Source organism: Biomphalaria glabrata, chromosome 9, assembly GCF_947242115.1.
Source record: "Biomphalaria glabrata chromosome 9, xgBioGlab47.1, whole genome shotgun sequence".
Taxonomy (NCBI): Eukaryota; Metazoa; Mollusca; class Gastropoda; family Planorbidae; genus Biomphalaria; species Biomphalaria glabrata.
This window is the reverse complement of record NC_074719.1, coordinates 32,509,420-32,533,997: the sequence shown is the minus strand read 5'-3', so window position 1 is coordinate 32,533,997 and position 24,578 is coordinate 32,509,420. Positions and strand designations below refer to the sequence as shown.

At 37.5% G+C, this 24,578-nt stretch overlaps 1 protein-coding gene across 2 annotated transcripts in view; it reads right to left on the bottom strand.

Annotated features, from left to right (window-relative positions):
* The window catches only part of LOC106066343 (bromodomain-containing protein 3-like), a 59,987-nt gene extending 53,995 nt beyond the window's left edge, over positions 1-5,992 (bottom strand). The window contains exon 1 of one of the 2 annotated variants that reach the window (XM_013225335.2): positions 5,591-5,992. In XM_013225335.2, the coding sequence (XP_013080789.2) occupies positions 5,591-5,703 (113 nt within the window). In that variant the 5' untranslated portion in view covers positions 5,704-5,992. Of the gene's footprint in view, positions 1-579; positions 736-5,590 lie in introns of those variants that run through there. The other variant, XM_056041889.1, reaches the window with a different exon arrangement.
* Positions 5,993-24,578: the final 18,586 nt, after the last annotated feature.

Sequence of the window (24,578 nt, the reverse complement as noted above, 5' to 3'; positions counted from 1 at the left end):
TTGAAATGAAAGACAAAATGGCGGAAAACAGATTGAGCTCTCAACATTCTACTTTTGGGACCAATTTTTTGACCAATTTCAAATTGTCTTTTATTGACATATTATATATCATTTTTGATGCCCAAGAATAGAGGAATTCAAAAAAAATAAAATCAGAAGCAGCAGACAATTATTTCCAATGAAAATATAAGGTCAAACACACTTACCCCTTATAATGACAAATCCATCATTCACAGAAGGTATGTCCAATAATCCATAAATTTCACAAATTCATAGTAATATTAACAGAAAAATGTGTCACAAAGTAAAGTATATTTATAGAACATTTGAAAAAAACAATAAAAACTAGTTTCTTAAAACATTTATGCCTATTAATTGAGCCTCATCAGACCCCACCACCTACGTTAAAAATTCGGTTGTAAATTATACTTTATCATCACCATGAATAACAAAACCATTATCAGTTTTGACATATTATGTATCAATTTTAATGCACAAGAACAGAGGAATCTAAAAAAAGTAAATTTATTACCATCAGACAAGTATTTAACATAAAAAAATGAGATCAAACACACTTACCCCTAATAATGAAAAATCCACCGTTCACAGAAGATATGTCCAATATTCCATGAATTTCACAAATTCACAATATTATTAACATAAAACTGTGTCACAAAGTAAAGTATATTTATAGAACATTTGAAAAAACAAACAAACAACTTTAAAATGTATTTATAACTAATATAAATAAGCCTCCTCTTCGGCCCACCCTACCATGAAAAGTCACTTTTTTTTTCTTTTCTTCATGTCTTAACATATTATTAATAACAATTTTAGATTGATGTACAATTTCAGACTAGAAAAGATCTAATATTAAATAAAAGATAAATAGATCTAGTTCTAGGCCTAATAATAGGCTTAACTTAATTAAGAGTTGCATGGTGCATGATGTTTTTTGTTTATTTTCTTCAACTAATCTCTGTCTTTGTATTTGTTGTAATGGTTGCTGAGAAAAGAAATAAAAGAAATAAAAACAACATTTATTTGGTTTATTATATGTTTTGTTTTTGTCCATAGGTCATAAGTAGATCTTTATTTTATATTTATATTAAGTTCCAATGTCTAGATTCTACATTCACCAACACCAGAACTAGTCCTTGAGTCTAGAATTGTCTAGATCTATCTAGCCTAATCATCACAAACAAGTCAAATACTACATATTATTAGAATTCATTAGATCTAAGGTCTAGATCCAGACTTAGTTGATCAAAAGGTTAACAATTATTTTTACTTTAAATTTTAAACAAAACTGTCAGTTTCTGGTACATTCCATGGTTCTGGTAGTTGTAGACATTAGTAATCATTAGTTCAATAGAAAATAGTAAGAAATACGTGATAGGTTTTAAATATAGATCTAGATTCACGATTTTACCGATCTGGTCTATCAGATTATTAGATTTAACTAGATCTAATCTTCAGACTACACAAGAATTGCTTTAAAGTAGTCAAATATTAAATGATTTCACGCTAAGACGCTCTAACCCTAACTCTAGAGAATGGATCTAGATATTTATCAAGATTATTCAAGATCTAGACATCGATCTAAGTCTAAGCATTTCGCTAGATTAATTTAAAAATATGGTTTAAATCTGGTCCTTAATTTACAGATCTAGATTAATTTAGATCTAAATCTAAAAATATCTAGTCAATACAATAGAAGAAATAACCTACAGTAGATGTAGACCTACGGCAAGCTCGCGACTTTGTTGATTGACTGGCGAGTAACGATGTCTAAGTCTAGTCACTAGTCTTACTTATAGATCTACTAGATCTAGATAGATTACACAAGTATCGCAATTACTAGATGATTCTAAATTAAAATAATAACTAGATTATGACTTTTTAAACATAAATGTCAGTGATAGACAATTAAATAGAAGAAACACAGTACGGTACGCAATTACGCGATGGCTATCGTGGTATCGCTAGAATTAGACTTAGACTCTAGATCTAGATCTAATCAAATCTAATGTAATGTTAAATTTTGATCTTCTAGATCTAGAATAGATCTAGTTATAGAATAGAAATGTATATAGTAGATCTAGAGTCTAGAAATAATAATATCATAGTCTCTAGATCTAGATTAGATCTAATATCAAAACGAGTGTTTTCCTCACCGGGCGCTCGCTCGCATACGTACGCGTTGTTACAGTCTATGGCGTAAAATAGTGACCTTTCAAATGACCAAAGCCGATGGACTGATTACTAAAGCATAAAAATTACCTAAGAAGTTAATATTCTAAACTAAACTGTCTGTACTATCTAAACTCAGCTATTGCCTTTGCTATATGTTGCCTCTCGGAGTTTCTCTGAGTGAATAACTTTTTTAAAACACACGTTGAAAAAATTGGGTTGACCTTCGATTTTGGCGTTAGACATTCCGATTGGTTAAAAAAAAACGAGATTTAAACAAAAACATATTTTTTTTAAATAACCAAAAATAAAAATAATAATACATTATTATTACTGAAATAAAAAAAGATGTATTTTAAAACTAAAATCGATCATTTTTAAATGTTATTTTAAAAATAATGTACAGGGTATTTGGCGATGGATAAAAATAGGACATGATGTCAGGACTAGTTTTTTCAAAATTTAGGACAAACAAACCATTTCTTTCACTTTTTTTTTCTTTTATGCGTGTAGCAACCATTTTTAAATAGTAAGTGTGTATTTTATACATAGATAATATAGAAAAAATATGTTTCTTACCTTTTGAAACGGGAGCACCTAAATCCAAAAGTAAATCTTGTCCATTGTTTTTTGCATACTTGCCGGTATTCACAAACGCACAAATTCATTATAAAAACGTATTTCAAAAACATTTTGCTAATGAAGCTTCCATAAACATAGATCTATCCACCAGTAAATCAAATTTTACATGGATGGTCTATTTTATGTAGAAAATGAATGTTGAACTACAAAAATGCATTTTCAATAGGAAATCTGTTTTCCGCCAAATATTAATTAATACAAGATCTAGATTCTAGATCTATAGTAGATTCTTATATTAGGCACACCGTATTCGGGAACTAGGTCAAATTTTTATTTTATTTTTTTATTTGGTGACGGTTTAACTTACAAAAAAACTGAAAGCAGATTCTTATTCTGCAACTAAAGGACTATAAAAATAGCTGTGTTTCTTTGAATTACCACCCATAGTCAAGATTTTATTTTAACCCATTAGCTCCTTCTGCAGTTGGAAACGTTTTCCCATTTTTGTCCTAAACCGTTGTAAAACGTTTCTAAAACCCCCTATTCAATAGACTTGTTTTAAACTTTTTAAAAACAAGATTTCTTCTAGTCTCGTTGCAAGCGTGATTACAAATAATTTTGGAGATTACCAATTCTATTTTTAATAAAATCGGGAAGGTTTTTATTTTTAAAATAATTTTTCAAACGAACAGGCCCATAGCCCCAGTGTATAAGCCCCCACGTGGGAAAATGAGTATTTTCGAAGTTTTTTATAATCTAGTGGTATTAAACGTATATATTTTTTAAAACTAGACATATAGTTCTATTTTTTAAAGTTATCTGTTTGTTTATTTGTATTAGATCTTCAATTTGATTATTTTTTGCAAAATACCTATTTTTTAGGATTTTTTAAATACGGAGTTATCCCTCCTTGCTTAGGACTTTGAAAGGGGTTTTTTGAACCGGAAATAGGAGCTATTGGGTTAAAATAAATCAGGTCACTTCATGCTCCTATAATAAACGCAGTTTTTGTGCTTTCTCCTTCAGCACACATCGAGCACCGTTAAGAAACACCACTATGTTATTGCTAATAAATTATTATCTGTGTTAATTAAAAATTATTTAGATTGTATTAAAAGAAGTAGATTCACTTCTGCAATATGTATTTATAGTATATTGCCTCTCTCTCTCTAGATATATATATACATATATGCCTACCTATATAATCTATAAATATGTGTAGAAACAGACAGAAATAAATCTATATAATTATAGATCTATAAATTAATTATTATAATTTAACAAACATGATATTTTCAACTAGGCTACATGTATTCTCTGTCTCTTTCTTTTAATTCCCATCCAAGGACCCTCTTCTTTTCATAATTTGGATGTTCGTTTTGTTACATCCCCTCCCTCCCATAGATGCTTATAATTCTTTTCATGACTCTCTCCCCCTTCCCTCCACTGCCCGTATGATAGGTTGTGACACTACACGCCTAGTGTATACCTCTCCTCACCACCAGCGCTCGCCTGGCGTGATCACCTGCAGTGGGCATGGTCTCTGGCTTCAAATTAGCAGCCCGCACTTTTTCTTTCATTCATAAATTATATATTCTAGATTTCTCGATCTAGGTCACATTTATTTATTGAAAAAAATCATAGATTTATTAATCCCAATAATATTTCTTATTACGATTTTGCCTTGTGCACTATAGGAGAATGTGTTTAATTCATTATTATTCATTGAAACACCTCCTTTTTTAATTTTATTTAACAGCTAACAGTATGAATGTGATTGGAATGTCTTTCTAAAGATGTTTGGAAGCTTATTTTGATAGATCCACCAGCCTACGATCAAACAGGCTCATAATATAGCCTTCATCCCTTATATGGGTATGAATTGCCGGGGGAGGTTTAAACAATAGCTTTACATACTTGGTTACCGAGAATCTAAAAAACTGCCATCTGCTTTGGAAAAGCAGAACAAAAATACAGGAACTTATCTAAAATTGGACATGCACTGTCCCGAAACATCGTTTTTAGCTCCAAACATAAAAACAAATTAATTATAAACAAAAAAAGCGACGTGTTTCTTAAAGGAGATTTTGATGAGCTGTGCCTAATATAAGAAGCTACTATAGATCTAGTACTAGTGTTTATAATCTAGCTCTTGAGCTAGATTAAATAAAAGTTACAAAGAACTAGATCTAGTAAATAGACTCTAGATAATCATTATCTATTCTAACAAATGAGGAACAAATTCAACAATAAACAAGATGGTTTGTTGATTCATGCCTGGGTCTGGGTAGATTAGAATCTAAATGATTATGATGTCATTCAATGAATGTTTTTTTTTTTTTTTGCTTTTGTTTACATTTTCATTTTGTATAGACCTAGACAAGACATAAACCAAGTCAGTCTACGATCTTCTCAATTCGTTCAAAGCAAGCAGTAAATAATTAACGACTTTAAAAGGGCACCTAATCTAGAATGTAAGTCTATTTGCGCGGCATAGCCATTTTTCCCCACTTCAAAAAAAGGCTTCAATTTCGATTTCAGTAGTTAAAAAATACATCAGTCCTACTAAAAGAGTAAATGTCTAGCATTTAAATATGCCTTATTGTATCAATGGAGTGTCTTTTAACATATCTGAACTATTAATAGGAGCATTTTAGATATTTAATTTGGTAATAATGAGGATTTTTGTAATTGCATCAGAGAGAGAGACGACCCATAATGGCGGGTAGGTCGTTGAAGATGGAAACTTTTAGTTTTGTTTATCGTTAACATGTAAATATCAAGATGACTACAATTGAAAATAATGATTAAATACCCTGAATTGACGCTTTGGACGGTTTGCTGGTACCCTGGTAGTGCCGGATGGCTCTTTGGGTCCATAGCATTCGTCAGATAATCTGATGAACCATTCACATTAGCAAAGAGCATTACATTCACCCTGCTAGCTTGAAGGAGGATGTAGCCAGTTCGAAATCAACGATTTTCATTGGTTAAAATTGGTCACATGGTATTTGAGGATGCCTTCGACTTATTTTGTTGTGCTTTAACGTTACAAAAAGTAATAATAAACACAAATGAAATACACATAATTAGTATATTTATTAATAAACACAATCTATATTACACCACTTTAAGATAAAGCAATGTTTAACGCGACTATCAGCAACAACGAGACACATTTACCGCCGAGATATAGGGTCGACCGAACGAAACACAATGATTGTGCAATACGAGAAGTGTGTTTTGATTGGTCCACTTGATCACGTGGTATGCTAGAGCCAAATTAAAATAAGCCAGTTTTAGATCTACATCTAACATCTATATAGATCTAATAGATCTAGACCCTGATCATTTAAAATCTATTAGATCTAAGTGGGTGGAAGAAAATTGGTTGATAGCCTTCTCAACCTAAAATCAACTACAACTTTTAAACCAGATTTTACACACAAAAAATCAGCTTACTGAAATTTAAAAAACGTGCAAAAATTGTTGAGAAACAAAACAAATAATGCTTGAATTATAATTATTAGTATATTACCACTATTCCCACTAGATCTAAATCTTTTGGTTCAATATAAATTTTCTGATGTTTATTATAGTGAAAACCAAGCAATGAAATAGAAAATCCCACCGCTGTTCGTAATTGCATCTATATTGTTATTGTTACTGTAGTTACGCTGAGGTGGTCAATTGTAGTTAGACTGAATTTCCATTTGATTAGACAAATAAAAATCATCTTATCTTATCAAATTTTGTTTTAAACGAGAAATCTAAAAAAAAAAAAAACACTGCTGGAAAAACAATCAATAGCAAAAGAAAATCCACTGCCGAGGACAAACGTAGACTAAGAAAAGAGAACCTACATCGCCCACCAGCGGACAACGTTTATTTCTGCGCTGGATGTGACAAAATAAGTAATAGATCTGGCTTGTGTTATAAACAATAATTTAATCGTAATTTTTTCTCCAGATTTTGATAGAAGGGGGGCAGGCTTAGACACTGTTGAACCCAGGGCCGCTTTTATGCCATCAAACAGAGCGTTACTATTTCCTAAGTGGAGACTTTCTTGAATTTTGTTGCAGGTTTTCCTCCAAAAGTTGTTAGCAGTCTAACCATTTGTTTTGCCTCTTTATTAACAGTTTTGAAGGCTTGCAAAGATTTTGGGAGCGAGGTGTGCATATCGCTTTTTCAAGGTTCCATCTGTGCTAGATTCGCCTCAAACCAGTTTACATTTGTGTGTTTTTGAGGACCAAAGGCAGTAAGTGATGAGCTGTAGATAACATCTCTCAATTTCTCCCATCTAATAGAGATGTCTTCTTCATCACTTATCGACTTACCAAGCAGCTAGAACGATAGACAGAACACTACCTCGATGTATATGCCACACATAAATACAGTAGACGATGTCGCCCTGGCTTCTCCACCAGATCGTCCAGTATTGGAATGTCTAGATGAACTTCCGAGCCTTGGTGATCTCAAAAAAGCAACAAACTGCACGAAAAATAGAAAATCTCCATGGAGGGATGGTATCCCAGTGGAAGTAGTTAAGGTCAACGAAACACTCCTGCTCCCTGAACTCTATAATCTCCGCTGCCGGGAAGCAGGTTATGTCCCATAGGACATGCGTAACGCAAATATAGTCACAATATATAAGAACAAAGGAGATCGGAGTGACTGCAACAATTATAGGAGTATCTCTCTCCTCAGCATAGTTGGCAAAATCTTTGCTAGAGTGGCACTATCCAGGCTGTAAGTGATAGCGTCTAGAGCAGGGGTCTCAAACACGTGGCCCGCGAAACAATTTTGTGTGGCCCGCGGCCACCTCCGCGAATTCAAAAAATTAGATAAAATTTACAATGACCACATATAAGCCGTGAAATGATTTACAACTGCACAAATCAGTAAATGAGTGTCCGCCCACTGCAAGCGAAGATTCTGTGAAGGCAAACTTTGTTGTTAGCGAGATGGCATCACGACCATTCACTGAAGGCCAGTTTGTAAAAGAGTGTATGCTACAGGCGTGTGAAATTATCTGCCCCAAGAAAAAGAAACTCTTCGAAGGCATAAGTTTGTCTGCGAACACAGTTGCAAGCAGGATCACGGAGTCGTTGACAAATGTTCAACAGCAACTCCGCTGCAATAGACTTTGTAGCATATTCCATTGCACTGGACGAGTCTACTGGTGTGACAGACACCGCATACTGTGCCGTATTCTTTCGTGGGGTCGACGAAAACCTTGAACATTGTTGAAGAGCTATTGGACTTACTACCCATGAAAGGAACGACGACTGGACGCGACTTGTTTTAAGAACTGGAAGCTTGTATTGACAGGTGTGGGCTACCTTGGGAAAAAAAACTTGTTTCAGTGGCTACGGACGGTGCAACAGCAATGTGTTCAGAGAAGGTTGGTGTGGTTGGATTAATGGTAGAGAAACGGTATCAGCTCAGCTTGGCGGGACCTTTTGCTGCCATACACTGAATTCTGCACCAAGAAGCACTCTGTGGCAAAAGTCTACAAATGAAGAACGTGATGGATGTTGTCGTGAAGACGGTGAACTTCATACGTGCACGGGGTCTCAACCACAGACAGTTTGTGTCATTTCTAGCTGATTTAGAAACGAAATACGGAGAGTTGCTTTATCATACGGAAGTCAGATGGTTGAGTCGTGGAAAAGTGCTGCAGTGATTTTTTTGAACTGAGACGGGGAATAACATTATTCATGGCAATGAAAGACAGAGACATACCTCAGCTCAGTGCCCTAATGTTTTTGTCGGATCTTGTTTTCTTACTGACATCACGCAACATCTAAATGCACTCAATTCACAACTACAGGGCACAAAGCAGCTGATTACCGTGATGTTTGACCGCATCAAATCATTCAGATGCAAGCTGATTTTGTTGGCCACTCAGCTGGCAGATGGAAACCTGGCTCATTTGTCTTTTCTACAGAGCATTACGGTTGAACCACAGCGCCTGAAAGACTACGTATACATTTTCTCCGGACTACTGGAAGATTTTGAACACCGCTTTTAGCTATTCACTGCTCTCGAACCACAGTTTTTCCTTGTTGCCATTCCGTTCGCAATTGAAGTGAAACACGTTCCAGAGGAAGTCCAGATGGAACTACTGGACCTGCAGAGGGACACTGTTCTGAAGCAAAAAATCATCTGATGTTGGCGTTCCAGATTTCTACCAGATTCTTCCCAGAGAGGTTTCCAAACTCATTCTGCGCAGCTGCTAGAATTGTAGCGATGTTTGGGAGTACGTACGTTTGCGAACAGTTTTTTTTTCAGAATGATCAACAAAACAGCATTACGATCAAGACTGAATGATAAGCATCTGAGAGCAACCTTGCGGTTTGCCACTACACGCGACTTCAGGCCTAATGTCGATGGTCTGGTCTCTGCCAAACGCTCTCAGCTGAGTGGACAGAAAAATGAGTGACGAAACATTTGCAGTAGGCCTAGAAATTATAGTTGTTTTTTGGGGAACTACAGTTTCTGCTTTTTAATAAGTGACAGAGACAAAGTCAACTTATTTTAGTAAACTATACTGCCTGTGCATGTAATAAACTACACTAAATGTAATTAATAATTATAAAAACTTTATTTTAGCATTTAACTGCAGTGACAGTAGTGTTCGTAAAATTTAATGAAAAAACATTCTCTTTTTGTGGTGCGGCCCGCTGAATGGTTGTTACTTTCCACTGTGGCCCACATGCTGAAATGAGTTTGAGACCCCTGGTCTAGAGTGTACCCAGAGTCTCAATGTGGATTCAGGAGTGGTAGATCCGCCATAGAAATGATATCCTCTGTACCAGTATCGTCACTAGGGGGGTGCGGGGGGGGGGGGGGGGGCGGGGGCGGTCCGCAATAACTGTTGTTAAATCAAACTAGCATGTAATTGCAACAGAAACATAATTTTAAAAATATGAAAATATCATGTAAAGATGCCGGATTTACTATTCAAATATAGAACAAGAGGTTAATACTGAGTGCATTAATCTCTTTTGTACTGGGCCAGACGTCAAGAACAGAATTACCAAAACTAGAAGGCAGCAAAGTTTTGAAGGACGTGAACAAATCTCTATCAGCCTTTGATTTAAATCTTTCACTGTTTCTTACCAAATGCATGTCTACGTGGCGTCATGTGAAAAGAAGCTTTTCAAAACTAAAGTTAATTAACAACTATTAATAACTTTTAAAAAGCGAATTTCAAATCAAGCAATTCTGTCCGTTGAAAACGAAGTTGAAAAAGATATTGAGTTTCAAGTTATTTAGAAGTTTTTAAATTTGAAATCCTGAAAAGGAAATTTAAGTTATTTTCTAAAGTTATTGTAAACTTTTAAATGTTAAAATATAAAAAAAAAATCTTTTCAAGTGTTTGTACCGGTCTTTTCGAAAAGTTGCATTTTTTTCATTACTTTAATGTTTACTAAGGAAAGCATGGATGTTTAATTTGTTTCTAATTTAAAAATCTTAGATGTTCATATATGTAGGCCTAATAATTAACGATAAAATGTCAGAGACAAACAATAATTAAAACAGAATCGATACATATTTTAACGTTGTGTAACAGCAATCAACGAACCGTATTATTTCGATTAAAGAACTAAACAACGATAGTTTTTTTTCGAAAGAATAAGTGGAACGCTTGGGGGGGGGGGGTGACACCCTGATCTTACCGCACCGGGTGACACCCATCCTAGTGACGCCATTGCTCTATTCGACTATTGTAGGATAAGCTACATTCAGAGACAGAGAGAGAGAGACTGTTACGTGCGCAGCCTAGTGTGAATGTCGAATGGTGCGAATGTGTGTTGAAAGAGGGAGAAGATGGTATCCGAAAATGAAGTAATGTGATCAAAGTTAGTGTTGACACATTATTAATTGTAACTCAAGATTGTATCATTGAAAGTCTCATCTGTTCGTAACAGAGACAGACCTCTTCACATCGTATTTTGTTGATCTGACTAAAGCCTTTTACATGGTCAGCAGAAGTGGCCTCATGGGCGTAGCCAGGATTTTTTTCGGGGGGGGGGGGAGTTGGAGGGTTTTTTTTTCTCCCCCCCCCCGAAAAAAAATATGTTTGTATGAATGGATGTGTGTGTGTGTACATAATTAATCTCTATTACATTTTGACCCTTCATTTTTTTGGAAGACGTTTATTGTGTCCTAGATAAGGTTCTTCCTGGAGTTAGTGAAACAATTTTTAGACTCCTCGCCCTTGCCAGCAAGGGGTCTGGCGGAGCGCTGAGAGCTCCCCCAGCGCGGGGCGGAGCCCAGCCGCCAAGCACTACTTCAGGTATTGAAAGCCAACTAAATGCATATTCTGAGGTACCTACAGTGCATTATTTTGCTATTAAAAAGTTTTATTTCAAAAACCTAATGAGATATTCTTACTGACTCAGACCCTCCCTCGCCGTTCGGCATATTTGCCGGCAAGCTGTTTCCACAAAAATCTGTCACTGGCAATGTCTGAAGCCTCTTCCCACCTGCTCTGAGGACCTCCATGAAAGTGTGACGCCAAGTTGTACTAGGATGTCATCGCAACTCTTATAATGCGCAATTCATTTTGTCGGAGAACATGAACCGCAAACCTCATGCGACGCTCTGTCACAACCTTACTAAGGGGTCGACTCCCATTTCGGCATAGGATTTCCTTGATTTAGACCCGATCTCTATAACTGACTCCTAAAATCCGTCTTAGCCATCTTTGTAGAGCCATATTTAGTGCTTTTCCATTTCATTGCACTTTATTAATGGAGCCCAGCCACTGGTAGACATGTGTAACTTCTCTTGACTACAATCTTGGAATTAGGTGACTATTTTACTTTAGATGTTATATCGAAAAGGGAAGTTTTATCGTCAAAATCATGTTTTAAACTAAAATATACCTGGAGTTGTTGTTTGTTTGTTTTTTACATTCAAAACCACATTTAGCTACGGTCATAGATTCGGTAACTGTAGTTTGCTTTAGAAATAATATTGAAGAGAGAGGGGGATTTTAAACTCAAAACTACCTTGAGGGGTTTTAAACTTTAAAAAAAAGCCATCTGGAGGAGAGGGGTTGAAACTCAAAACCCCCCTTTGGCTTGGCTACTCTCAAAGAATTTTAGTGCGTAATTTGCTTTTTTTTTTTCTATTGAAGAGGTATTTTTTAGCATCAAACCCTTCTGAAGGGAAATTTAAACTCGAAACACACGATAGGCTTGGCTACGCTCATAGCATTTAGAATGCGTAATTTGCTTTTTTTTTTATATTGAAGAGGTATTTTTAGCTTCAAACCCAGCTGAAGAGGGCTTTAAACTGAAAACTCCTTTGGCTACGCTCATACAATTTTGAGTGTGTAATTTGCTTTTTTATATTGAAGAGGGGTTTATCGTAAATTTTGGAAAGGGGTTTAAAATCAAAATCTTCCTTAGATGTGCTCTTGGAATTTTGGTGAGTGTTGTTTGCATTTTTTTTTGTTTTATAGAGAGGAGGATTTAAATGCAAAACCCCTGGTAGTGGGTTTCAAACTCAAAACCCCTGGTAGGGGGTTTTAAACTCAAAACCCCCTGGTATGGGGTTTCAAACTCAAAACCCCTCAAAACCCCCTTGGCTGTGCTAGGGCAAGTGATGGTTTAGTATTAAAATTTCACCTAAAATAAACAAAATTAAAGAAAAAGATGAGTCATTAAACTCCGACCCCCCCCCGGGGGGATTTCATTTAGCGCAATTTCATGCTTTTAGCTTTCTCAATACACTATGATCAGTATGATCGTATCACTTGTATGGACCAGTTGAGAAAGAGGTGGGGGAGAAAGAGGGGGCTATTTGCGTGAATGTTACCGTGATCGAATTTTTATTAAAATTAATAACCTGTATTCGAACTCGAGGACTCAGGTCTCATGAGCCACCTCAATCCAACACACTAATCACTGTACCAGAGAAGGGCTTATGAAAATAAAAGGTTTTATATCTATTAATTTCAAACTTTAAAGCGGCTACATAGAAAGTATAAAGGGGACTAATTCAACTTATACCACAACATAAGTCAAGGACGATTTCTTTCCCTTGTTCGATACCAAACAAAATAATTAATTACGGTATATTACCGAAAGTTATTTAACGAATCGGTTAATTTTTCTTTATTATTGATTCTTGTTTTGTCAGGTAAAAGAAATAATTTCAGCTTGATCCGAGATTGGGTGTGGAAGAAATAACGTGTAGGCTACAAACTTTACCTTAAAGAGCACATCGCTTACTATGGAATTCGGGCACCAAGTTAAGTAGTATTCTGGAAAGGATTTGTTTACTAAGGACAGTAAAGTAGTGCCACACTAATTGGAGCTGTCGGACGTGCACAGGGATGTGATGGCGTTCCATTATAAAGTGATGAGGTCGTCAAACCTTTCGTGAAGAAGTACCACCCATTTTAAGGAGTTCTGCTGAAAGACCGCAAGAGCCAGATTCTTTATGTCTTTTGAGTTTTCCTATTGCCGTCTCAACTGGATCAAGCTTTGGGAAGTTATCAAGCTTCGTTTGAACTGTTTTCTGCGGAATTTCAGCAAGAGACTCCGACAGAGACAACCCTTTTACCGCTAAAAAGAAACTTAGCAATAAGGGTTCAACTGCTTACACATGCACCTCGACATGCTGTTTGATATATAATAAGAAGAAACTTCCAAATACAAGTTAATACTAGGAGCCTACTTTTCTAGAAAAAAAAAGGGAGGGGAGTGGAATCTTTGGTTTTCGCACGCAGGCAGCCAAAACCTGCCTGTAAGATAAATTACGATACTCTTCTTCTGGAGTTCAGTGCGGCTAGAAGTAAAGAATGTATATTTCTACTTTCTTTAATATTTATTTTAGGTTCTCTTTAATGGCATTTTTATAAATAAAATATGTTAGTTGCAAGTGTTAATTGTTTAAAACATACACACTACTTTCCACTCGCAACAAAAAAAGTTCGCCTTGCGTACAATCTTTTCTTCGGCTTTTCAATATTTAATATACCCTAAGTTGCTTTTCAACCGTAACCTCCATCCCCCCCCCCCCACACACACAAACACCCGCTTTCACACCTTTTCGGCCATTTTTTTATTACAAAGACAACGCTTATAAACTTTTTTAGCCTCCTCCGATTGGTCGACCCTTCACCACACACTTTTCAACTTTGAAATCTACCAAAAGCAACTATGTTTAGTTTAGTCGTTGATTAACATGCATGACTAGGTTGTTTTGTTTCAAATAAAAGTTGAGTCTGATATTTCTCTTTTCATACATCTCGAACTGTGTGCGAAATATCAAGTTTTAATTACCGAGAGATTGGAGTCCATGAACACTTCTTGTAATAAGAACATCTTTGGTGTTATTGGTTAATTAACGCCAGTTAAATAAAGGATGGGAGTTTAAAACGTTCTAATAATCCTCCTAACCCCCCCCCCCCCCCAGTTAACTACAGACAAAGTCGAGCCATTGTATGATACTCTATCTTACAGTTATTACTTTAAAAGAGAAAATTAAAACGCACTACGAGTATCAATCTAGTCATTCGTGTTAATCACTGACTTAAAATCTGCAAAGTTGTTGGCTGTCCTGGCTGATTCATGTAGCCCATACTATGCTTGGAACTCCAATAATTCTAGAGAAGAAGGAACCATGGGCGTAGCCAGGATTTTTTTTCGGAGGGAGGTGGTTTGGGGGGAATACCTTAAGTTATTCCTGTAGTTAATGGAAAGACTGTAGACATCCTGCCCCCGCTGGAGGAGGTTTTAAACTCATAACCCTCCGGAGGGGGTTTTAACTTAAAATTCTCTAGAGTGGGTTTTCAAATACAAAATCCCTCTTGGCTTCCCCTAATAGAATCTGGTGACTGTTGAATGGTTTAGTCTTATATTGAATAGGTTCGTCATACAAAATTGGAGGGGGGGGGGTTAAACTCCAAATACCCTTGGCTACGATCATGGAATTTGATGACTGTTGTTTGCATTATTTATTTTTTGTTTATAGAAGATTTTTTTAAACCTTTTAAACTCACCCCCCCCCTCTTGGCTGCGCTGGAGCATGTGATGATTTAACATTAAAAAATCTGACCTAAAATAAACAAAATCAAAGCAAAAAATCAGTTATGAAATTCCCCCCTCCCGGTTACGCCCATGGAAGGAACACTTGTACCAATTTATCTAGCATATGGAATAAGAATATGCATTTATCTTTGAGTCTTTCCTGGTATTTTATTAGGTTTCGTTTTTGTATTTGTAAATTATGGTTCAGTTTTTCGCGGCCCCAAAATGGGAATAGCTGCTATTAGTTTATGTGTGGTCTGTCTGTCAGTTCGTCTGTCCCGTTTAGATCTGATAAACTAGAAAAGATATTGAAAATTCGATATCATATTTTAGATCTTTCAAAGTTCTGATACAACAGCTACTTTTTTTTTCTTTTCTAAAGGAGAAAAACATTGATTTTTAAAATCAACTATGCAAACAAGTTTTTCATACAAATACACAATTTCTACAATTAATTAATTATTAAGTAAAAAAACACGGAAGTTGATTTTAAATTGATTTCAACACATTTGTTGTTTTCATATGGGTTTCACAGTTTGTGTTCATTGGACGATCATATAAACATTCACCAAGATACCCCCTTCCACAAATGGTCTAGACAAGTAATAGGATCGTAGCGCATTAAAAAAGCTAAACGCTAGAACAAAAACAACTGGTAAAAATATTTCTATCGCACAGATTTATATGTTCAGGTCCATCATACATGACTCATCCAAACTAATTGATACAATTACACTTAATATAAGCTTTGTTTTTTTAAAGCATTTTGAATGTTGTTTTTTTTTTTTTTTGTTATGGAAATGTGTTTGGATGAATATATATGCATATATGTCCCCAATATTTGCACAAAGTAGGCTGAGAGAAATTCTTTCTTTACCTGAAGCAATGATGCAATGGAAAGTGAACGCCTGTCTAGTTGAAATAAACTGAAACCAATTTTTTAAATAATTAACTGTAGCATACATGCGACTATTGTCAATTGCGTTATAGAGACTTATTGAAAGATTATGACCTAACTTCACAAACGAATGAACACAAAAACACACGAATTCCAATAAATTTGATTTAAACTGTATAAATCCTTTTTTTTTTAATTTTGGAAGTTTGAAATTAGTTAGTCCACGTTAATCCAAGAAACCAAATAAAATCAAAGTAAAACTTTTAAGTATACGTCTACTGACTAGCTAGGTGTGTGAAAGTCACAGGCTCAATACACAAAACTAGTTTTACAACGTCCAATCATAGACCAGCATCTTTGTAGGTCACAGTCGTGATTGGACGAATCAGAACGGCCAAATTCTCCAATGTGGTCAGAAAACTTTGGCGACAAAGGACATTGTTTACAAACTTGAACAGTACACAGAGATTAGAAATGCCCCTTCTATATAGGATGATTATCTATCTATCTATCTATCTATCTATCTATCTATCTATCTATCTATCTATCTATCTATCTATATATATATATATATATATATATATATATATATATATATATATATATATATCTAACCATACAAAGATTAAAGCCATATTCGCAAACTGTCTCTGTCAAAGTGTCTATTTGAAGTAACGTCTGTATTATATAAGATGGAGCTATGTCTAACATAGCACAGAACATAAAAAGGATTGAGTGCAGTATGCTGTAACAAGTCCTAAGTTGAGTTGCTGGCATATCAGAGGCGAGAAGAATGACACAAAATGAACACCTATCTAAATAAAATAATTAGGCGAGCTGAGGGAAATATCGTTATATTGAATTTTAAAAATTGTTTGCTCTCTTTTTATTTTATGTCCATTTAAAAAAAAGACGATTAACCTGGCAGCCCATTGTATGCTCTAATATAGTCTCATAGTATTAACCTGGCAGCCCATTGTATGCTCTAATATAGTCTCATAGTATTAATCTGGCAGCCCATTGTATGCTCTAATATAGTCTAATAGCATTAATCTGGCAGCCCATTGTATGCTCTAATATAGTCTAATAGCATTAATCTGGCAGCCCATTGTAGGCTACGCTCTAATATAGTCTAATAGCACTAGGAATGGAACGTATGTGTTAAGATAATCATTATTATTTCTGTATACATTCTTTGCAAACTATTCCTGCCACGTAGCCTAATCTCCCTTGGCAGCTTCCACTCTGTGTACTTTGACATTGAATAGCACACAAAAGAGCTCCCTAGCTACTGGCTCGCAATACGACCTTGTTTCTTCGGCTGTGAAGGGGAGGGAATCAGAGAAATGACTGACGCGCTGGCCAGATTGGGTATTGTTTCAGAATGCACAATTCCAAATGGAGCCTAATTGTATGTCTTGTATGAATGGCCCACGTGTTTGTCTTTTATTATTAGTAGGTTGTTGACTCGGATAGCGAAGACATCGATAGCTGTGGTATTCAACTTATCCAAATCAAAGTGCCCAGATGAGCCAGTGAATTGAAGACCTACGTTCTAGTTCTTTAGGCCTACATTCTAAAGAATAGTTTAGTCTTTGTTTTCGACCAATGAGATTCGAGAGAGTAAAATTAGCTTTTGTTTATCCCCACTTAAAGATTAAGCATAGTTTCAATCCCACACAGATAGAGGTGTATTTTTTTAAAATTAATTATAATAAAATAAGTATAGGCTATATCTATTATCCTGGTAAAAGTTTATTCTACGATAGTGAACTACACTGGACTACACATTACAAGATATTATAATGCTAATGAAATGAATGAAAGAAGAGAAATAAAAATCCTTTCCCAATTCACTAAATTGAAAACCATGGAGAGGCACCCACTCAGAACAAAAATCCACAAAACTGACACAAAAAAACGTCTCAAACAGGAATCATACAGGAATCTCTAAACTTAAAAAAGAAACACCAACTTGAAAAATTACTCTGGAATCCTCGATACACTATAATGAATCTCCACCCTGGGACGAAAGCTTTCTTCCTACTATAAGAGACCATATTGAAAGCATAAAAAGAAAATCTGATTACAGACCAACAGAGCTCAAGAAAATAGTGAACTGTTCTTTACATACCAATTATCCTAGCAATCAGTGGATCAGAGTTTACACGGATGGCTCAACCCATAAAGCCACCACAAATGGAGGAGCTGGAATACTTATCGAATGGCCAGATGGAGGAAAACTAGAAAAATCCATTGCAACTGGAGAGCTCTCTGACAGTCACAGAGCAGAAAGGGAAGCACTAGCACTAGCTGCTACCATGCTAGCAAATCATCCAAGTTCCCCACACAGTCAGATTGTCTTTCTAACTGATGCAAAAACAACCCTCCAAAGCTTGCAAAACTCTGATTCCTCATATATTAAAAATCTCAAAACAGCACTTACAAAGCTCAACAACAGCAAAAAAACTGTAATTCAATGGATACCAGCTCATATAGAACTAGAAGGAAATGAGAAGGCTGACACACTCGCCAAGAGTGGGAGAACTAACACACTAATAAACTCTGCACTCTATCCAGAAGAATTGAAGAAATTAATCGTAAATAAAATAAATGAGAAATGGACGAGCTCTCATCCAAATCACAAGAAAGATGATGCTTACTATAAGCTATCCCGACAAGACCAACGTCTAATCTTTCGACTCAGGACCGGACACAACAGAATGCGACAACACATGTACCGGAAGCTCAAAATTGGAACCAGTGAAATCTGCCCATGTGGAGTATCACCAGAGAATGCAGACCACGTCCTCCAAAACTGCTCTCTATACCAAGAGGCCCGTATAAGACATTGGCCCCAAATCACCCCAATAGAAAGGAAACTATATGGAGAGCTCCCTGATTTGGAAACCACTGCGCAGTTCATCTCATGTATTGGTCTACTCATCTGAACACTCCAACATAACAATGAGAACGAAGAAGAAGAAGAAGAAGAAATGAAACGTATAGTCCTACATTAGTCCACTAATGGATCCTTCGATAAAGTCTAGTATGGAATCACCCGGGCACGCTGCCTTGCCTCACCTTGGCCGGCGCCTTCGACATACGAGGTCATGCCTTGGCGCCCGGGTGGAAACTGTCGAGAGAGGGGACGGCTAGGCCAAGGAGTAGCACAAGGCTCCCGTGGGAGTGCCGTATAAGAGGGTGCGAGAGCATCCTTATTGCACTGTGCGGGGATGTAAATGAGCTCCCACAGCAATTTCTTAACGTCCTGGCGCCATCTCTCAAGGGGGTGTCCTGCACGGTTAGCCTGGTAGATCAAGGGAAAATGACGGGGACCTCGAGTCCGGAGTGTCCTTGCCACTGGAAGTGCAAAATCTAAAACCGTTAGCATAAATGGTGTTTCCCTATCTCCCTTGATAAAGAGCCTCCAGTGTTTGTTACTATTAATAGTGAATAGTTGTAAAAGTGGTGTATTTTTATGAAAAAAACTGCTTGCATAAGTGATTTTAAAAATGAGATTTTTCGCTTTTAGAAAAGAAAAAAGTAGCCGTTGCATCAGATCTTTGAATGGTCTAAAATATTATGATGTCGGATTTTCACTATCTTTTCTAGTTTATGAGATCTAAACGGGACGGGCGGACGGACATACATTTCACACCAAACTGAAAGGGGCTTTTTCCCTTTCGGGGGCCACTAAAAAGGGTGGGGAAACTAAGTAGACCAAGAAGATTCTACTCTAATTTTTTTCTTTGAAACCTTGTTTTATTTTTAGGATTCAAGGATAAATTGTGAAATTTTTGTCCCTAAGTTATTTATATAACAAAAATAATGTTATAAAGACAGTGTGTGTGGAAACACAAACTCAAAATCGGCTCCCGAAGTGGTCCACCTAGAGTCTTCACCATGATTCGAACACGGGACTATGTATGACTTAGATCTAGATTTAGATCTAGATATATACTTAGGCTAGAATCCTAGATCTATTTCTAGAATTAAAAATCCCAGTCTTCACCAGGATTCGAACTCGGAACCCTATTTCAAAAGTAAAACTCATTGGACAGAGGAGTTGTTGAATAACTCTAGACTAGATTAGGCGATCCCTTTCAATGGAACAAAGACGGAGCGGGCAGTAGGAGCTTATTTAGCGTTTGGATCCCTTCCAAATCCCTTGCTTTTCAAACTGGACTGTGTGAGCCAAGGTTTCTATTCAAATTACATTACATTCAAAAGCGACATTTTCTTTTATTTGCAAGTTATACCATTTGTATATTTAAGTAGCTACTTGCCAAATGTAAGCAAAAATAAGATTATATGGTTGAATCATATGATATCTTTGGGTTGACTGTTTAAGTAGAACATTTATACAATAGTATGAAGAAGATAGAGAAGTTACACTAAAAATATTTTTCAGATTTCCCTTGACATATAAAGATTATTACATTAAAGCCTAAACCTTCAGCAGGAGGATGGATAGAAGCGAGTATGGGGTTCGAATCCTGGATGATCGAGACGGCTGTTCAGATCATATATCATGCGGGACTATTGAGACGAGACGACTGTTTAGATCAGATATCATCCGGAGTTATTGAGACGGTTGTTCAGATCACATATCATCCGGGGCTATTGAGACGACTGTTCAGATCACATATCATCCGGGGCTATTGAGACGACTGTTCAGATCACATATCACCCGAGGCTATTGAGACGACTGTTCAGATCACATATCACCCGGGACTATCGAGACGACTGTTCAGATCACATATCATCCAGGACTATTGAGACGACTGTTCAGATCACATATCATCCGGGGCTATTGAGACGACTGTTCACATCAATTATCATCCGGGACTACTGAGACGACTGTTCAGATCACATATCATCCGGGACTATCGAGACGACTGTTCAGATCACATATCATCCGGGACTATCGAGACGACTGTTCAGATCACATATCATCCGGGACTATTGAGACGACTGTTCAGATCACAAATCATCGGGGACTATTGAGACGACTGTTCAGATCACATATCATCCGGGGCTATTGAGACGACTGTTCAGATCACATATCATCCGGGACTATTGAGACGACTGTTCAGATCACAAATCATCGGGGACTATTGAGACGACTGTTCAGATCACATATCATCCGGGGCTATTGAGACGACTGTTCAGATCACATATCATCCGGGACTATTGAGACGACTGTTCAGATCACAAATCATCGGGGACTATTGACACGACTGTTCAGATCACATATCATCCGGGACTATTGAGACGACTGTTTAGATCACATATCATCGGGGACTATCGAGACGACTGTTCAGATCACATATTATCCGGGACTATTGAGACGACTGTTCAGATCACAATTCATCGGGGACTATTGAGACGACTGTTCAGATCACATATCATCCGGGGCTATTGAGACGACTTTTCAGATCACATATCATCGGGGACTATCGAGACGACTGTTCACATCAATTATCATCCGGGACTATTGAGACGACTGTTCAGATCACATATCATCCAGGACTATCGAGACGACTGCTTAGATCACATATCATCGGGGACTATCGAGACAACTGTTCAGATCACATATCATCGGGGACTATCGAGACGACTGTTCACATCAATTATCATCCGGGACTATTGAGACGACTGTTCAGATCACATATCGTCCAGGACTATCGAGACGACTGTTTAGATCACATATCATCGGGGACTATCGAGACGACTGTTCAGATCACATATCATCGGGGACTATCGAGACGGCTGTTCGGATCACATATCATCCGGGACTATTGAGACGACTGTTCAGATCACATATCATCGGGGACTATCGAGACGACTGTTCAGATCACATATCATCCGGGACTATCGAGACGACTGTTCAGATCACATATCATCCGGGACTATCGAGACGACTGTTTAGATCACATATCATCCGGAGTTATTGAGACGGCTGTTCAGATCACATATCATCCGGGGCTATTGAGACGACTGTTCAGATCACATATCATCAGGGGCTATTGAGACGGCTGTTCAGATCACATATCATCCGGGGCTATTGAGACGACTGTTCAGATCACATATCATCCGGGGCTATTGAGACGTCTGTTCAGATCACATATCATCCGGGACTATTGAGACGACTGTTCAGATCACATATCATCCGGGACTATTGAGACGACTGTTCAGATCACAAATCATCGGGGACTATTGAGACGACTGTTCAGATCACATATCATCCGGGACTATTGAGACGACTGTTTAGATCACATATCATCGGGGACTATCGAGACGACTGTTCAGATCACATATCATCCGGGACTATTGAGACGACTGTTCAGATCACAAATCATCGGGGACTATTGAGACGACTGTTCAGATCACATATCATCCGGGACTATTGAGACGACTGTTTAGATCACATATCATCGTGGACTATCGAGACGACTGTTCAGATCACATATCATCCGGGACTATTGAGACGACTGTTCAGATCACAATTCATCGGGGACTATTGAGACGACTGTTCAGATCACATATCATCCGGGGCTATGGAGACGACTTTTCAGATCACATATCATCGGGGACTATCGAGACGACTGTTCACATCAATTATCATCCGGGACTATTGAGACGACTGTTCAGATCACATATCATCCAGGACTATCGAGACGACTGTTTAGATCACATATCATCGGGGACTATCGAGACAACTGTTCAGATCACATATCATCGGGGACTATCGAGACGACTGTTCACATCAATTATCATCCGGGACTATTGAGACGACTGTTCAGATCACATATCGTCCAGGACTATCGAGACGACTGTTTAGATCACATATCATCGGGGACTATCGAGACGACTGTTCAGATCACATATCATCGGGGACTATCGAGACGGCTGTTCGGATCACATATCATCCGGGACTATTGAGACGACTGTTCAGATCACATATATCGGGGACTATCGAGACGACTGTTCAGATCACATATCATCCGGGACTATCGAGACGACTGTTCAGATCACATATCATCCGGGACTATCGAGACGACTGTTTAGATCACATATCATCCGGAGTTATTGAGACGGCTGTTCAGATCACATATCATCCGGGGCTATTGAGACGACTGTTCAGATCACATATCATCAGGGGCTATTGAGACGGCTGTTCAGATCACATATCATCCGGGGCTATTGAGACGACTGTTCAGATCACATATCATCCGGGGCTATTGAGACGTCTGTTCAGATCACATATCATCCGGGACTATTGAGACGACTGTTCAGATCACATATCATCCGGGACTATTGAGACGACTGTTCAGATCACATATCATCCGGGGCTATTGAGACGACTGTTCAGATCAAATATCATCCGGGGCTATCGAGACGACTGTTCAGATCACATATCATCCGGGACTATCGAGACGAATGTTCAGATCACATATCACCTGGGCCTATTGAGACGACTGTTCAGATCACATATCATCCGGGACTATCGAGACGACTGTTCAGATCACATATCATCGGGGACTATTGAGACGTCTGTTCAGATCACATATCATCCGGGACTATTGAGACGACTGTTCAGATCACATATCATCCGGGACTATTGAGACGACTGTTCAGATCACATATCATCCGGGACTATCGAGACGACTGTTCAGATCACATATCATCCGGGACTATCGAGACGACTGTTTAGATCACATATCATCCGGAGTTATTGAGACGGCTGTTCAGATCACATATCATCCGGGGCTATTGAGACGACTGTTCAGATCACATATCATCAGGGCCTATTGAGACGGCTGTTCAGATCACATATCATCCGGGGCTATTGAGACGACTGTTCAGATCACATATCATCCGGGACTATTGAGACGACTGTTCAGATCACATATCATCCGGGACTATTGAGACGACTGTTCAGATCACATATCATCAGGGCCTATTGAGACGGCTGTTCAGATCACATATCATCCGGGGCTATTGAGACGACTGTTCAGATCACATATCATCCGGGGCTATTGAGACGACTGTTCAGATCAAATATCATCCGGGGCTATCGAGACGACTGTTCAGATCACATATCATCCGGGACTATCGAGACGAATGTTCAGATCACATATCACCTGGGCCTATTGAGACGACTGTTCAGATCACATATCATCCGGGACTATCGAGACGACTGTTCAGATCACATATCATCCGGACTATAGACATTCCTTCCAAAAGAGAAGATGATTAGGCTATAGACTTTCCTTCCAAAAGAGAAGATAATTAGACTATAGACATTCCTTCCAAAAGAGAAGATGATTAGGCTATAGACGTCCCTTCCAAAAGAGAAGATGATTAGGCTATAGACGTTCCTTTCAAAAGAGAAAATAATTAGGCTATAGACGTTCCTTCCAAAGGAGAAGATAATTAGGCTATAGACGTTCCTTCCAAAAGAGAAGATGATTAGGCTATAGACATTCCTTCCAAAAGAGAAAATAATTAGGCTATAGACATTCCTTCCAAAAGAGAAGATGATTAGGCTATAGACGTTCCTTCCAAAAGAGAAGATAATTAGGCTATAGACATTCCTTCCAAAAGAGAAGATGATTAGGCTATAGACGTTCCTTCCAAAAGAGAAAATAATTAGGCTATAGACATTCCTTCCAAAAGAGAAGATGATTAGGCTATAGACGTTCCTTCCAAAAGAGAAAATAATTAGGCTATAGACATTCCTTCCAAAAGAGAAGATGATTAGGCTATAGACGTTCCTTCCAAAAGAGAAAATAATTAGGCTATAGACGTTCCTTCCAAAAGAGAAAATAATTAGGCTATAGACA